Genomic DNA, 15,000 nt, shown 5'->3' on the forward strand with positions numbered 1-15,000 from the left:
CTCGTCGCCAACTGTTTTCCCTTTGACTTTCCAAACATCCATCTCTCTTACATATACTGAGAGAGAGAGAGAGAGAGAGAGAGAGAGAGAGAGAGAGAGAGAGAGAGAGAGAGAGAGAGAGAGAGAGAGAGAGAGAGAGAGAGAGAGAGAGAGAGAGAGAGAGAGAGAGAGGAGAGAAAGAGGGGGGGATGAGTGGGGGAGGGGCAAATAGAGAGAGAGGCACCATGCACACATTTACATGTGCACACACGCAAACACATGAACGGTACAGTAGGAACTGTTCGCATCCAGACCAAAGACAACTAGCAGACACTGGGCCCTCGTTTTAAGAGTACATGCTTTCGCATGGACCAATACAACACTGGCTACTTTAACATGACATTTTGTAATTCCAAATTAATAATTCAGAATTAAATAGTTCTATCCAGTTTACTTTGATCTTTTATTTAATTCCAAATTGTGAGGTGTTTACATGACGTTTACAAAGCGGAATTAACCTTTATTCAGAATTGAAGTGAGTCAATTCTGAATTAAATGTCTCATGTAAACGTAGACATTGTCAGATATGCCAACACTTTAATTACAAGCATTAGTCTGCATAGTGCAGGATTCATTAGTCTATTATGATCGATGACGTCTTTTTTTTATATATATATATATATTTTTTTTTAGGAGGTTTTATGCCTTTACTTGACAGGACAGTTGAAGATGGTGACAGGAAGTGAATGGGACAGAGAGACAGGGGAGGATCGGGAAATGACCCCGGCCGGACTTGAACCAGGGTCCCCGTGGATGTGATTCAGTAAAATGTACAACAGCTTTGCCAAAGCACGTCTGTTACTTGTGAAGTACAGTAGCCAGTAGGCCTGTAACGATACTGTATAAAACCGAGAAATCGTGCTAGGCAGTCACGATACTGTATTGTGATGCAAGAAGGTAGTATTGTGATACGACCTTTAAAGTTCTGTTATCCTTCGGTCCAGAATAACCACATGATGATCGTACTTCCAAGCTTCATGTCAATGCCATTATCATTTTTAAACGTAAAAAAAAAAAAAAAAGTTGCCTTTTGTAAGCTATTCTACCTATAAACGATCATCAAAACAATACATTTACATATTTGTGGGGTGTATCAAACCATAGGTCAAAAATAGTGACGTGTCAAAATAGGTCAAAATCAAGTCAAGTGTATCGCTACAGCCCAAGTAGCCAGAAGAAAAACATTGGGCATCAGATGAATATGCAACATCACAAGCGATTTACAACATGGGCACATTACAGCACAGCTGAATAGTACAATGAATTTGGCTGACGAAAGTGAACATACCTGTACACCTGTGTGTGCTAGCTTGCCCATTACTCACTACTCTGATTGAAACCCTTGGTTTCCATCACAGTCATCTGTTCCAACAAGCTCCCCAGCTGCACAGACAACCCCCACATTACTCAACACATGCTGATAAGGACAAGAACATTAACCTCATAGAAATATTAATTACATTATTCATATGAAAAATATGTCTGCTCTGCATACTAGTACAAAATGTTTATCCATCCATGTCTCCTCGCTTTAATCTTTTATTTTTTTATTTTTGTCCCCTGATAACAATCAGAATTCTTAATCAATGTCAGCACTATGCTTTTAAAAAATAATAAAATGGGAGATGACAATGGCTGCAGTGTTCGACAGGAAGGAGCGGTGACCCATGCATGGCCACAGCCTGACTGCCTCCGAGCCCTGACGGAGACAACACCAGCAGCCATGTGCTCAAGCTCTTACAGAGACGACAATGAAATGAACTCTTCTTCAAACTCCCCAACACGTTTTGGTTCTTACAAACCCATATGTTGCTCAACGCTTATACAGTTAGCTACAAGACGTTACAAGCCCATTCATAGCCGTTTTCACAGTTTTCACTTTGGTCGAAGTGAACACTCGTGCAGTTTGGTCAAAGTCATTAGATCTGACAGATTGCAATTAAAATGAATTCCTCTTCAAACTCCCCAACACGTTTTGGTTCTCTTACAAACCCATATGTTGCTCAACGCTTATATACAGTTAGCTACAAGACGTTACAAGCCCATTCATACCCGTTTTGACAGTTTCCACTTTTACCAAACTGCACGAGTGTTCACTTCAACCAAAGACCATTAGATCTGACAGATTGCAATGAAATGAACTCCTCTTCAAACTTCACAACACGCTTTGGTTATAACAAACCCATATGTTGCTCAACACTTACATACAGTTAGCTAGGGCCGGTACAAGCCCATTCATAGCCGTTTTCACGGTTCTCACTTTGGTTGAAGTGAAACCTCGTGAAGTTTGGTCAAAGACATCAGATCTGACAGATTGCAATGAAAATGAACTCCTCTTCAAACTTCTCAACACGCTTTGGTTCTTACAAACGCTCAAATACAGTTATTCTGCGGTTTCGGCAGAAAATGTGTTAGCCAAGGTGCCTTGAGTGTTAGCCAGCACCAGTAACAAGTCACCATGACTGGAAAGGCTACACTCAAAAGTTCGTGAATCAACTTAAATTGCAAACAGAAAATGAAACCTTTATCTTTTTCTAACAACCTCGTCAAGGTGGTAAGTGTTTGTTGTCATGGTGGCTGCTGCCCTTGAGTATAAAGTGAAGAGGGAAACCCCGTTGTAGCTATGGCTATTACAGGCCACCCATGTATACAGTTTTCACTTTCAAGTTCAAGTTTAAGAAGTTTATTGCCATGTCAACATAGTTGACAGGAATTTTTCGTGGTGCATCCCCAACATCAAATACATAAAACTGACAAGACACACAAGAACAAGGCACATACAGTAAATATAAATATGGGTAGACATAACAATAAACAGAAAGGGTCCCAACAGTCATTGGACAGCAATTAAATTACAGATTACCCTGTGTGTTAAAGCGCATCAAATGTTAAGTGCATAGGGAGTGGAAAGTTAGCAGGTTAAGATGTCTGATAGTCAGTGGGTATGTGCTGGTCCGAAATCTGGAGGGTTTCCACTCCATGTCAGACAAAATTCCATGTCTTTCCCTCACCATATAACAGAATTTCCTGTTCTGCATTTAACGGGCATGTTTGCCTGAATTGAAAAGTTTCTTGCGATTTTCGCATTCTGGAATGTTGTGGGAAATATTTTAGAAAAAAGACAAAAACATCATAATGTGAACAAAATTCCATGATATTCCCTGACTGTACAACACCTCCATTGCATTTCCATGATATTCCAGGAATTCCATGACCAGCGTAGCCTGACTATCATCGACTTTCAAATCTCTTCGATACATGGTCTGACCAAGAGAATAATAATCCAAATTTCCCAAACGGCATGGTTAACCCGCCTCATTTTGTTTGCTACTGGTTGTTTGCTTCCCGACAAAGTGGGAGGAGTTCCCATTTTTCCTGGAGCTCAGAAACGATTGTTTTGCTCCTGGCCTGACTAGAGGCAACGCTGAAGGTGTTGCGTCACTAGCAGGGCACGGCCTGGCTATGACCAGTGGGAACCCTGCAGATTGAACAGAGCACTCATATGCAGCTTTGTCAAAGATGTTCGGTATTAAGACTCTACAGTCACTACACTCTAGAGTTGAGTTTGATTTCAGAGGACACTCAAAAAACACAACTTTTCACGTTGGCTTGGCAAAGAGAATAATCTCAAACTTCCTACAAGTTACAGTCAGACCACTGAATAACTTGCCAAGTGCTGCTGATTTCACAACTTTTTAAAAATGAGCCGACATACATGAACACCCCTTTTTTGTCTAAATGTCTGAAGCCTTAGATGTATGACGTTCACCATGTCTAACTGTTGTAGTAACACTTAGAGTTTTTCTTTTACATCTTTTACTTTAGACATGTAAGAGTTTTTTTTATCTTTCACCGACATTTGTCGACTGTCGGTCAAACTTTTACATGTCTGAAGTAAAAGAAAATCTTAAATGTCTCAAAAAGCCTTTCATGGCCATTCCAAGGCCGTTGATAGAGGGGTGAGAGGACAGGAGGGTGTCATTTAGCCCTTCTGAACGGAGGAAGAAGAAACGCGTCTACTATAAACAGACATAGAGGCAAAGGAGGGTATTTGCCAAAATTGACACCCTGCTAGTCTTTTTGGAGAGAGAGAGAGAGAGCGAGAGAGAGAGAGAGAGAGAGAGAGAGAGAGAGAGAGAGAGAGAGAGAGAGAGAGAGAGAATTACAGGCTTCAACAGGAGATTCTGAAGTGCCACCCGCCCTGTTTCACACACACACACACACACACACACACACACACACACACACACACACACACACACACACACACACACACACACACACACAGAGCAAGCAGACACTCCACAAAGCTGTGAAGACTTTTTTTCACAGCCAACTTCCTCACACAAAACCATGAATTCCACAAATCTGCTTCAAAAACAAATCCGCCAACAAACCAAGACAAAAATAGCCTTTTTTTCTAGTTAGAGAAAAACTGTGAAGGAAAAAAAAAAACACACACACACAAACTTCAGGAAATAACCACTCAGCATTGATTCAGGCGTTGGAAAAAAAGAAAGAGAGAACGAGAGACGAAACAGAGGAGAAAAAAAAGAGGGGAAAAAAGACCACATTCCAGAGGAGAGGAAAAAGTTCACAGTTTCACAGCGTTTGAGAGGAGAAAATATGAGGATTGGAGAATAGAGACTCACGGAAAAAGTGCTTGAAGAGATTAGCCATATCCATTTTTTCGCCTCTCTCCCTCTCTCTCTCCCTCTCTTTCCGCCCGCCGGCTAGCTAGGCTGCTCCCCGACTTCCCTCTCTCTCTCAGTCTTCTCTTCCCTGCCCTTCCCCTCTTGTGTTGCGCTGCCTGCTGCTTAGTCCATGTGCAACTCCCACTGGCCTCGCTGTCTGCCTGCTTGCCTGCCTGCCGAGCTGGCTGAGGAATCTCGCCGCCTCCCAGCCCACAGTGCTCCAAACACCATGTGACCACACCCTGACCAATCCGGAGGCTACTTCACACACTGGAGGCCAGGGGCCCCCCCTTTAAAACCCACCCACTCCTGCTACACATACACAGTACACACACACACACACACACACACACACACACACACACACACACACACACACACACACACCGTAACATACATTCTGGGTTGGAATTCAGAGGAAAAATTGGGTCATTAGGCTATTCTGGTTTTCAAAAGGGAATGGAATCGACACACTTTATGTGCGTACTCTCTGCGCCGCTGTGAAGTTCCACTTTTATGGAAACTCATCCAGCTCCCAATCAGAGAGCAACCAGCGGAGCGCAGTCATGGGTTGCAGCATACGCTCTGGCCCACGGCAACAGTTACCATGGCCTCCACCCCAATCCACACGGTAACAGTTACCATGGCCTCCACCCCACTCCACTCCACTCCACACGGTAACAGTTACCATGGCCTCCACCCCACTCCACTCCACTCCACACGGCAACAGTTACCATGGCCTCCACCTCAATCCACTCCACTCGACAAGGTAACAGTTACCATGGCCTCCACCCCACTCCACTCCACTCCACACGGTAACAGTGACCATGGCCTCCACCCCACTCCACTCCACTCCACACGGTAACAGTTACCATGGCCTCCACCCCAATTCACTCCGCACAGTAACATTTACTTTAAGTTGCTGTTTATCAGGGTATTGGTTCGCAGTCCCTGGGGCAATGTGGGGTTAGGTGCCTTGGTCAGGGGCACTTCGGCCATAGATGGACCTGTAGGGAGAGGTCGGGTGGGATTCGAACCTACAACCCCCATGTTGAAAGACCATACTACCCCAAGTGAACACAATGGACTTCATGCTTGTACCATCACAAACAAGGCTGGGAAATTCATCCAAAAGTCAGTAAGTACAGGGAGGACATCAATACAACATGTAAGGAACCCACAAGAAATACTATCAGAAATGTTGGCAAATGTGGAAAATAGCAAATTAATAAAAGTAAAAAATATATACTTTAGCGGGGTGTACCGAATTCGGAATCATGAATTGGGTGTATTGTTACAGCCATAGCTGTATATCTGCAAGCACCAAGGCCTAATCACGCAACCACACAAAGCTGCACGCAGGGCCTCTCTGACCCTAGTACACCCCTCAGGCCCGAGCCTATATGCTCATCTTTTGTTGAATCTGGGTCACTCATTCCATGTCAAATCACCCAGTTGCAGAAAAAACAGCATCAGACAACAGGTCACCAGGTCTGGGCCTAATTCCTGAAGAAAACACCTTTGAAGAAAACCTGTTTGAATAAGTATACAGTAAATACTTAATACTAGGTTGGACACTGCCAGGTCCAAGCAACGCTTTAGTTCTGTATTGAAATTCTGCAACACCATACTAAGCCTTTTTTTGTATTTTAACTGCAATAATAAATTACCCTGTTAAATAAAAAATATATTCATACGCCACAGATTTAAGCATGGCATAATATAAGGTTTCAGCTTAAAGATGTTGGTGCTTGGTATTTGCTCTGGTTGACTTTAAGGTGCCTTTCAGAATTTTCTGCTGAAGGTTTCATTTCATTCATTTTTCTTCAGTGATCTCCCCATCTCGCCTAGCCTGATAAACCAGACTAAATGTGTTTCCTGGTGAACCAGTAGCCTGTAAGTAACAGGCTACTGGTACACTGCCCTTTCACGCCTCTCCGCAGGCGGGGTTTAGTCAAAAGATGCTTGCACGCGGTTGGAGCAACCTCATATGAATGACATGACACTTCGACCACTCACGTTGAAGCTTTGTGACGTAGGACGTGTTGTCACGTAAGCGCTGCCAGGTCGGGAACCAAAACAGAACAACATCCTTTAGAAAATCAACTTGAGGTATTTTGGATAACACAGCTGAAATCACTGCTTCCATCCCGACGCATGATAACTCCTCGCACGCCGCCATTACTGTTGTGATTCAGGGAGGGGGCGGGCACAGCCGAACTACCCTGGGGGAGGGAGTTGCGTTCGATAAACGTCATACCCACTGAAATCCCTCCCTACGATCCTGATTCGTCGTGCTGCCCCGTTTATTTCGTAAACGGAGGAGGAGAGCGAATCACAGGTGTACCAGAAGGTTTGTGTAGCCCAGCCCCCTGGGCGTCAACACATAGCTTCTGGTTCACCAGGAAACTAAATGTGAGCTATAATGTGTAATTTAGTCTGGCCCCGATGAATGACCCATCGAGAGATTGTTGATGTCAAACTGTGTCTGAGCCTATTGGCCAAAGCTTTGTCACCACTCTTTCAAAACCCTGTCTGCTCTTCATCCAAAGATTCCAAATAAATCAAAACAAGTCTCCTGCGTTGTGATTGATCCGCCAGATTCAGGGCATTGGGGAATTGTAAGAGGCTAGACCCACTCACAGGCAAAAAATAATTTTGGCCGCTGGCGGGTGGGGCTAGTTTACTAGGCTATATTTCGCCATTTTCTTTTTCAAGACCCCAGTTCTGCTTTTGATTGACCCGTCCGACACATCCTGTCATAGAAGCCGACTCGTATGTCTGTCACAGATCTTTGTTCGCCTGTTAGCTATTGACAGGCAGGAAGGATACTGACCAACTCTTGTGTGTGTCAAATTTTTTTTTATAAAGGTTTCATGAAATTCTCAACTTTTGGAGGCCAACGCTTCCAAGATGGCCGCCTTCCGGACATTTCAAGGCGGGAGCATATGGGTCAACGCGTTGGCATCGAGTTTCACACGTTCTCCCTCCTCAGCCGGCTGATAAACAAGTAACCATGTTCCTTTAAACACAGACTAATCAAAGTTGGTCTAACTTACTACTACGATTTAAAAACTTTTCTGAATGGTCCAGATTACACTGGGCCAGAGGGGACAGGGTCTTCAGTAAAACTTAATTCCTTCCTAACACACACACACACACACACACCTACTATAGATATACTCATATGGAAACGAGGTCATTTCACAGCAGCATGTTGCACAGTCCCTCTGTGTTCGCTTCTGCAGCCCTTGTTTCCTGTGGTTATCAGTCGGCGGCTCTCAGGCAAGCGAGAGGCAGGTACAGTGAACCTCCAGCAACAGGGCCTGCCCTCCTGTGCTGCAGCACTGAGACCGTGCAAAGTCGAACAAAAAAACGACAATCACTTTCTTTCAAAGTGTGGCGTAAAGTTTTAGTCTAAACTACAGAGGTCAAGTCTAGTTTTCTCGCTACTATTATTAAACTTAAAGTTGGAGCAAGTATGCAAACGAACCCTGCGAATTCAAGTATCTGACGTAAAATCACTAATTTGGCAAAATTAGGGATTCATGTGATGTACTAGACAGCTAACATTTTGAAACAAGAACTTCCTGGTGTATCAGGAAACGAGAGCATGACACAATAAAAACAGAATTAATAAACTTTGTATAATTTGGCAAAATTATTAAATCATTTGAAAGGTAAACATTAAATGCTCAAACATGAGACAAAGTCATGTTTTTGAGCCGTTTTTTTTTAACCAGGCAGTACACTACACCTAGATGAAACCAATGGTGTGGTGTTTCATGAGTAGCTATTTACAATAGTACATTGAACAACGAAACATTATAAATAAATACAGAACATCTGAATCATTTTACCTGAAAGCACTCCTCTCCGGGCGACTGAAGGGGAACCAGCTCACCAGAATCATAGAACTAATACAAGTAAATGTATTATTTCTATGCACCAGAATAAGACGTCTCAGAGGCAGCTTACCAACACGCACACCTCTGTGTCTATGGTTCTTTGAAGTCTGACAGTCGTCAGCGTGCGTCAGTGTATGTCAAGAGAGCGACTGATACACGCGAGAGGAAGAGACGGCCTCTTACTGAGAAAAGACCTTTCCTGTGTGATCTCTGGTTGTGGTTATTTTTTCCAGCTGTAAATGCAGACGCTCTCTGCACAGCAAGACAGCGCGGTGTTATTTTACCACAAGACCATTAAATTAAGCTTATATTAGACTTCGCAGACGGGCTAATAACCACAACGCCATTACATTATACAGTAACATAAGTGTCGGAGACATTTCTGCACAAGGCCACTTCCCAAAGGGAAAGGCTGATATCATTACACTTGCATGTTTACCACAACACGAGTACGCCATTTTCAAACAACCTTACAAGTTATCCAAAACTTCTTACAAAAGTATATAAAAGGACGAGGATTTTACACTACACTTGAGAGTGCGGTAATTTGCCGAAAGACTGGTCTCCGAACAGCTGTCTGCCTGAGGCCTGCTTTCAGGGACCAACTGGGTGCAAAGCGCAGTAGGATATTTGATATCAATATCAAATCGATTGCAAATCGTAATGGAGGGGGGTGCTAGCACTGAACAGCTTGCTGAAATATAAGAACTTTGGAGGGTTAGTGGCAGAGGAGGACCCGGCTTCAGAGGGGGGAAAAATAAAATGCGAGTGGTAGAGAATCTGAAGAAACCTGTTGAGGTCGAAACATTATCCTGCCATGAAAACATAAAACACAACAAAAAGGACTCCAAGTGTGCGAACTCCTCATTCTTAAAAATAAAATGCGAGCCATCTATCCCTTCTGCCTGCCCACTCATACAGACAGGGGTGTGTAGGTCACATCTTCATACTTGTGTCCTTTGTTCTAGACCAGTGTTTCTCAAACTTTTTCAGGCCGAGGACCACTTTGCCCCCCCTAAAATTGTTCAGGGACCACCTGTCAACTGAATTGACAGTTGAGGGGTGCTTATTTGACACTGCTCATTTCGATGCAATATATTCACATTACAAGACTGCATTTTTGTGGTTAAAATAATACTTCAGCTATGTTTAGTTTTGTAATTATGTTACAAATATAGCCTACTCCTAGCTAGTCTTGGAAAAGTAGAAATCCCCTCGCGGACCACCTGAGCTCTGTCGCGGACCACACTTTGAGAATCACTGTTCTAGACTTTATCCTCATCGTCAACTTGCGTTAAGTCAGTTTTATATTGGACATTCATTTCACATGCAAAAAAAAAAAACACTTGTTGTCAAACCAACTTTGAAACACACACACACACACACACACATTCATGTTCCACAACTATTCAATTTTCCAAATATATCACGCTTGTGAAATGTTAAATTAATGTCCAACATAAAACTTAAGTATGCAGAAATTACTGGCACCCTATTTCATTATTCAACACATTACATACACTGCACATTGTGTGTGTGTGTGTGTGTGTGTGTGTGTGTGTGTGTGTGTGTGTGTGTGTGTGTGTGTGTGTGTGTGTGTGTGTGTGTGCGTGTGTGCGTGCGTGCGTGCGTGCGTGCGTGCGTGCGTGCGTGCGTGCGTGCGTGTGCTTATATGTTTAGTTCAACTCTCTAGTTTGGAGACTAGAAAAACGCAATTTCAAACTTCTGTGCCAACCTTGCTACATGGATTTTTGTCAATTAAATACAATTGACTTGACTTGACACTTCTCTCAACTAGGCCTATTCCAGTCACCCTTATCATCATAGCATACCCCTTACGCCCCTTACGCCTCTCAGATTAGTACATAAAGCTACTGCCATTTTGATAGTGAAGTACATTCAGTAATTGGCTGTAGACTGCGCGCTCATTGGGATAATCACATCGTTCAAAACAAGTTGCTGACTTTCAGAGGCTGGATGGCCATTTCTCAGAGGTTAAAGGTGTGAAAGAGGGCGAGAGAGAGAGAGAGAGAGAGAGAGAGAGAGAGAGAGAGAGAGAGAGAGAGAGAGAGACAGAGAGAGAGAGCGCGAGCAAGAGAGCAAGAAAGCGAGAGGGAGAGCGAAAGCAAGTGTGTGTGAGTACAAGCAAGTGAGAAGACAGGAAGCGAATGAGAGACACAAAGACAAACGGGAGAGAAAATAACACACACACACACACACACACATATATACACATACACACACCAAACACACCAAACATACCACCACTCACCCCTCGCAACTTGTACCTAGTGTGTCTTTAAGGTTCTTGACGATGGAGGCTTTCCGGGCACTGTTCTTGCGCTCCACATAGTTGGTCGTGTGTGTGTGTGTGTGTGTGTGTGTGTGCGCGTTTGTGTGCGTGTGCACGTGCATACTGTATTCAGATTCACAGCCTTAACTAGCTAGTGTGTCTTTAAGGTTCTTGACGATGGAGGCTTTCCAGGCGCTGTTCTTGCGCTCCAAGTAGTTGGTCGTGTGTGTGTGTGTGTGTGTGTGTGTGTGTGTGTGTGTGTGTGTGTGTGTGTGTGTGTGTGTGTGTGTGTGTGTGTGTGTGTGTGTGCGCGCGCATACTGCATTCAGATTCACAGCCTTACCTAGTGTGTCTTTAAGGTTCTTGACGATGGAGGCTTTCCTGGCGCTGTTCTTGCGCTCCACGTAGTTGGAGGGCACGAAGCCGGTCTTGTTGGTGGCGTTGCGGACGCGCCACCAGGACTTGGAGTCGTCCAGCAGCCAGAGCCGCTCGTTCTTCTTGATGTCCAGCTCCTGATCCTGCTGCGCCATGTAGTCAAACTTGGCCACCACGATCACCTCGTCCGTCATCTTGCGATCCACCTGGTACTGCACCGTAGACAGAGGAGAGGATTAACACACACATTCACACACACAGACATGTATAACACGTACAGACACACACACGGCCATGTAGTCAAACTTGGCCACCACGATCACCTCGTCCATCATCTTGGGATGCACCTGGTACTGCACAGTAGACAGAGGAGAGGAGTAACACACACACACAGACACAGACACAGACACAGACACACACGTAGTCAAACTTGGCCACCACGATCACCTCGTCCGTGGTAATATAAAGCGGACTCGGACTCGGAATCGGACTCGGACTCGGACTCGGACTCTTTGGAACTGATGATGCCAAAGACGACTGATTACCGAAACTCACAAACAAAAGCCGCATCTCCTTGCATTGCTCATTCTAACCCCTTTGCTTTATCTTGACACCTCAAACAAAATCACTTGTGTTGTGACAATCTTTTCTTTTCTAGAAATTATCAATACATTTTATCCCTGAACAACAATAAGCAAAGTTTACCTACCACCATGGATAACGGCAGGATGCTATTCCGTAGCAAGAGACAAGATAAGAAGAAGAAAAGCTCTTTGTTTCTCTGTAGCTAGTGGTGCACTGCAACATCTATCTACCAATACTCTACAATGTCTGTTTCTCTCTGGCTAGTAGTAGTGCACTGCAATATCTCTGTACTCTAGCATGTCTTTGTTTCTCCGTAGCTAGTATTGCAGTGCAATATCTCTCTACTCTACAATGTCTTTGTTTCTCCGTAGCTAGTATTGCACTGCAACCTTTCTCTACTCTACAATGTCTTTGTTTCTCTGTATCTAGTAGTGCACTCACTGCAACATCTAGCTACACTACAATGTCTCTGTTTCTAGTTTCTCCATAGCTAGTATTGCACTGCAACCTTTCTCTATTCTACAACCACTAGTGTAACCGCCTTCACACTTGGCAGGCAGGTGTCCTCCCAACAGCCGCAACCAACTGCAGAGTCGACTGTCGCAGTGTTTACATTTCAGGCTTATTCGACAAAGCGTGCGCGTGTGTGTGTGTGTGTGTGTGTGTGTGTGTGTGTGTGTGTGTGTGTGTGTGTGTCTGTGTGTCTGTGTGTCTGTGTGTCTGTGTGTCTGTGTGTCTGTGTGTCTGTGTGTCTGTGTCTGTGTGTGTGTCTGTGTGTGTGTCTGTGTGTGTGTCTGTGTGTGTGTGCTATGTGTGTGTGCTATGTGTGTGTGCTATGTGTGTGTGTGTCTGTCTCTGTGTTTCTCCTAAATCAGGTTGTCTCACATTTGGGCTTGCATGCCCACGTGGACCCCGGTTCGAATCCGGCCGGGGTCATTTCCCGATCCCACCCAGTCTCTCCGTCCCACTCGCTTCCTGTCACCATCTCAGACTGTCCTATCGAATAAAGGCATAAAAGCCCCTAAAAAATATATATTTTTTAAAAATCAGGTTGTCTTCATTCTGGATGACAGACCTGTGTCACCCTCTGAAAAACAAGTGGATGTCAATAAATATAAAATCAAATGGACACTTACCAATTCAAACAAGATTTGCATTTTAAATTTAGAAGGAAAAAAAAAACTTAATGAAAAATGCCAGTCGCTGACAGACAGACTTTATGTGACAAAGCTTTGCTAAGCTAGCTAAGGATGAAGCGGATAACAAAACAGGGGTGAGTTTCTCAAAAGACAAGTTGTTAGCCTGTTAGCAACTTTGATAGTTGCCAATGGGAAAATGCATTGAAAACTAGAATGGGCACTCGGTAGAGCGCAAACCTTTGCCTACGCCACTTATTTTTTTCTGGCCATCTTTTGACTGTGGGGCGTAACATTCTCCAAATTTTGGTGTTAGTTTCATTTAAATCGGACCGGAATATCGTAATATTACATATTTGGCCCAGTCTTGACCTCTTATTCAATTCCGCATGCACACGTTGTTCTGGCATATAGTGCTTGGCAAAGAAAAACGTTTTTGACCTTTTCGTGACCTTGACCTTGACCTTTGACCCAATCACTCCCAAAAAGTAATCGATTGTTCCTTGGGTCATGACCAATCATCCCACTAAATTTCATAAAAATCGTCTCAATTTACATTTTTGACCTTTTCGTGACCTTGACCTTTGACCCAATCACTCCCAAAAAGTAATCGATTGTTCCTTGAGTCATGACCAATCATCCCACTAAATTTCATAAAAATCGGCTCAATTTACGTTTTTGACCTTTTCGTGACCTTGACCTTGACCTTTGACCTTTGACCCAATCACTCCCAAAAAGTAATCGATTGCTCCTTGGGTCATGACCAATCATCCCACTAAATTTCATAAAAATCGGCTCAATTTACGTTTTTGACCTTGACCTTGACCTTTGACCTTTGACCCAATCACTCCCAAAAACTAATCGATTGTTCCTTGGGTCATGACCAATCATCCCACCAAATTTCATAAAAATCGGCTCAGTTCTGTCTGAGTTATACGAAGTACAAACAAACAAACAAACAAACATATTAACAAATAAATAAATAAATAAATAAATACATAAATAAATAAATAAAATAAATACACAGCGGTCAAAACATAACCTTCGCCCGACTTTGTCTCGGCGAAGGTAACAAACACAGTAGCTAATGTAGAAAGCAACTTTGGTTTCGAGAAATCCACCCCAGAGGTATTACCTGCACCGCATTAAAGCTGGAAGCTCACAAGTCCCACTGGTGGCGTTGACAGGAACCTGAGGGGAAAATGCAAACAAACCGTTAGAAACGATCACCTGGCCAGGCACAGCAAACATCTAGCTGTTCAAACCAAACAAGAATGCTGTATACCGCCATTCATTAATAATACGCTATATTGTCCAATATAAGAATTATATGGATAAATCTGTGCGTCCATGTTTCCCATACATAGACTATTATGTGTCGCAGCACCACATACTCATCAACAGTCACACAAACAAATACATGTCAGTGGGGGTACACACGACACTTGCACTAGCCTGGCTGGCCTGACTCTTTTTGGATGTAGCACAAGACAATGCTACTTGTTTAGTGGTAAACACTGTGTACCCATCTTCACGACAATAACAAAATGGACTCAAGGAGATTCTGAGATCTTAACTTAAAGGAGAATATCGCACGCACTTACACACACACGCACGCACTGCACTAGGTATACACAGAGATAACCAAGAATGCTAGTGACCGCTCGGACACATTAGATGCACACAGGGATAGCCAAGCCTGCTAGTGAACACAGACATGCACGTACGCACACACAGCCAAGAATACTAGTGACCGCGCGGACATAGTAGATTGCACAAAGTGACAGCCCAGTCTGCTAGTGAACAAACTCATGCACGCACACAGCCAAGAACACTAGCGTAGCGACCGCGGCGCACGGACATAGTAGATGCACACAGTGATATCCCAGTCTGCTAACAGATGTGCTGTCCACAGCCACACAGGGAATGTGACACCAGGCACCAGCAGTTACAGACCAGAGACGTCTGTT

At 43.8% G+C, this 15,000-nt stretch overlaps 1 protein-coding gene across 5 annotated transcripts in view; it reads right to left on the bottom strand.

Moving 5' to 3' along the window:
* nck1b (NCK adaptor protein 1b) overlaps positions 1-15,000 on the bottom strand; it is a 67,147-nt gene that overhangs the window by 27,890 nt on the left and 24,257 nt on the right. For 3 of the 5 annotated variants that reach the window (XM_063206451.1, XM_063206453.1, XM_063206452.1), the window contains exons 2-3: positions 14,166-14,221; positions 11,278-11,521 (exon numbers count right to left, since the gene is read on the bottom strand). In XM_063206451.1, the coding sequence (XP_063062521.1) occupies positions 11,278-11,503 (226 nt within the window). In that variant the 5' untranslated portion in view covers positions 11,504-11,521; positions 14,166-14,221. Of the gene's footprint in view, positions 1-4,691; positions 5,041-10,929; positions 10,985-11,277; positions 11,522-14,165; positions 14,222-15,000 lie in introns of those variants that run through there. The other 2 variants (XM_063206455.1, XM_063206454.1) reach the window with 2 other exon arrangements.

Source organism: Engraulis encrasicolus, chromosome 9 (assembly GCF_034702125.1).
Source record: "Engraulis encrasicolus isolate BLACKSEA-1 chromosome 9, IST_EnEncr_1.0, whole genome shotgun sequence".
NCBI lineage: Eukaryota > Metazoa > Chordata > Actinopteri > Clupeiformes > Engraulidae > Engraulis > Engraulis encrasicolus.